This window comes from Raphanus sativus, unplaced genomic scaffold, assembly GCF_000801105.2.
Source record: "Raphanus sativus cultivar WK10039 unplaced genomic scaffold, ASM80110v3 Scaffold5860, whole genome shotgun sequence".
Taxonomy (NCBI): Eukaryota; Viridiplantae; Streptophyta; class Magnoliopsida; order Brassicales; family Brassicaceae; genus Raphanus; species Raphanus sativus.
The window spans coordinates 587-2,461 of NW_026621157.1; the positions used below are offsets into that span (position 1 = coordinate 587).

The window sequence follows — 1,875 nt, forward strand, 5'->3', positions numbered from 1 at the left end:
AAAATATGTTTTATGAATTATAGTTTTTAGTTAAAATACAATTAAACATAGCAAACAATTACTATGACACCTATCACCTAATGTCATCTATTAACAATAAGACATGACACCTATTAAGAATTAGACTCTGAGAGCAAAAGGATTTTTCAATGGTCAAGATTTATTGGTAAATTTCATTTAATGTCCTTAATTTAGTCTAGATTTAGTCTATAAATTAGCACGAAGTATTTTTAAGTAGTGGTATAATGTTTAATCTGGTTTTCGTCCAAACTTTTTTTGCTTGTCTATAGTAACTTCTTGTTTCTATCTTTTAATAGTTTTGTGATAACCCAAACTAATTATTAAAAGAAAAAACAAAAACAAAAAGAGATACCATAAAGCTAATTATCTCACAATTATAATCCTTACCATGGTTCCACGCATTATCTTTACGATCAAGTTTTTTTAATTTCGGACAACATATATATATATATATATATAGTGTAAAAATCATATATATATATATATATTGAATAGTATGTCTAAAAAAAATCATAGATCATAGTGTAGAACCCAAGCTGCTAATATAGAAAAGTGCAAAATGGCCTATGATCTTTTGATGACCAAAACACTTCAATGGTCTTTGATCTACCTTTTTACGACCATATGAACATTACAGTTCTGGTTGTGGATGATGATCCTATTTTTCTCTCTATTATCCCAAATATGCTTAAAAATCCGAGCTACAAAGGTATAGTTATTTTTTCCGAGTATTAAAATATGTCTAGGCAGCAATATGTATGTGCTTCTCAATACAAAAACTCTCCAACTCAAATACACATACATGTATGTGCATATATTCACCCGCACATGTAGTTCTCATATTTTAATTGTTTAATTTGTAGATACATCATTTGGGGAGATTACTGTAATGACAGCAAATGATTCCTCAGAAGCAGTACACAAGCTTATAGGTGAATGCAACAACATTGATATTGTAATCACCGACTATCATATCCCTGGTTTGAATGGTTTGCAACTTAAAAAGAAGATTAAAGAAGAATTTGGAAATCTACCTGTTATTGGTGTAAGGGTTTTCCTTCCCACTTATCGAACGTTAGAGCACCTCCATCGTTCAAATCCTTAAAATAAGTATATTAGCTTTATAATAATATTATTTTAATATGTATTTACTGAATCATAATTATTATTTTTTCTTTTAAAATTCAAACCACTAAAAAATTAACAGCTAGCTAGAATAGTTAACAACCCGGTTCCTGTAGTCCCAATTTAACGACGGACTCCTTTATTTCTCTTTTTTTTAATTTGTTTAATAATATTTTCTGACACAAATTCAATAAGAACCTCAACGGTGGAGGTGGTCTTAGTTACTTCTTTTCCTGTCAACAAGTTATTTATTCTATAATGCTTTCTTTTTAAAAAGTAACTGATAATTAGAAATAACTTCTAGTGTCCTTACTTGTTTGGCATTTGACTGCTTAGTTTTTTTAAGGATCTGCTTTGCTTTGTACGGACTAACTTGTTTGGTACTAGACTGCTGTTTCTTTTCACAATCAATTGAACACCCAAAAAACTTTGATATAAAATTAGTTATATATACGCATACATCTAATAAATAATAATGAAAAAAGAAGCATTGAGCGATGACAAGGCAAAGAGATTAATATTGCTTGTAACTTTTTTAGGTGATTAATATAATGACTAGGTGTTTCCATTTTATCGATATATATTATTAGTACGACCATCATGAATTTAAAGACTAACATGATAATTAATTCTTTATGCTCTTAATCATTTTTTTATTTTTCTAATTTTTTGCTTTTTTTTCTGTTTCATCTTCGTCTTCTTAAGTACCAATGAAATACATATGACCAG

The 1,875-nt window shown here is 28.5% G+C and overlaps 1 protein-coding gene across 1 annotated transcript; it reads left to right on the forward strand.

Moving 5' to 3' along the window:
* Positions 1-615: 615 nt before the first annotated feature.
* LOC130507797 (putative two-component response regulator ARR21) lies at positions 616-1,126 on the forward strand. Its single transcript, XM_057002445.1, has 2 exons — positions 616-730; positions 885-1,126. The coding sequence occupies exons 1-2, from the start codon at positions 616-618 to the stop codon at positions 1,124-1,126; spliced, it is 357 nt and encodes a 118-aa protein (XP_056858425.1).
* The last annotated feature ends 749 nt before the right edge of the window (positions 1,127-1,875 follow it).

What these genes read in the sequence shown, in the direction of transcription:
- LOC130507797 (XM_057002445.1), top strand. Translation starts at nt 616, where the DNA reads ATGGTCTTTGATCTACCTTTTTACGACCATATGAACATTACAGTTCTG. An exon ending in TAAAAATCCGAGCTACAAAG is followed by an intron (nt 731 to 884) that starts GTATAGTTATTT and finishes TTTAATTTGTAG; the next exon opens with ATACATCATTTGGGGAGATT.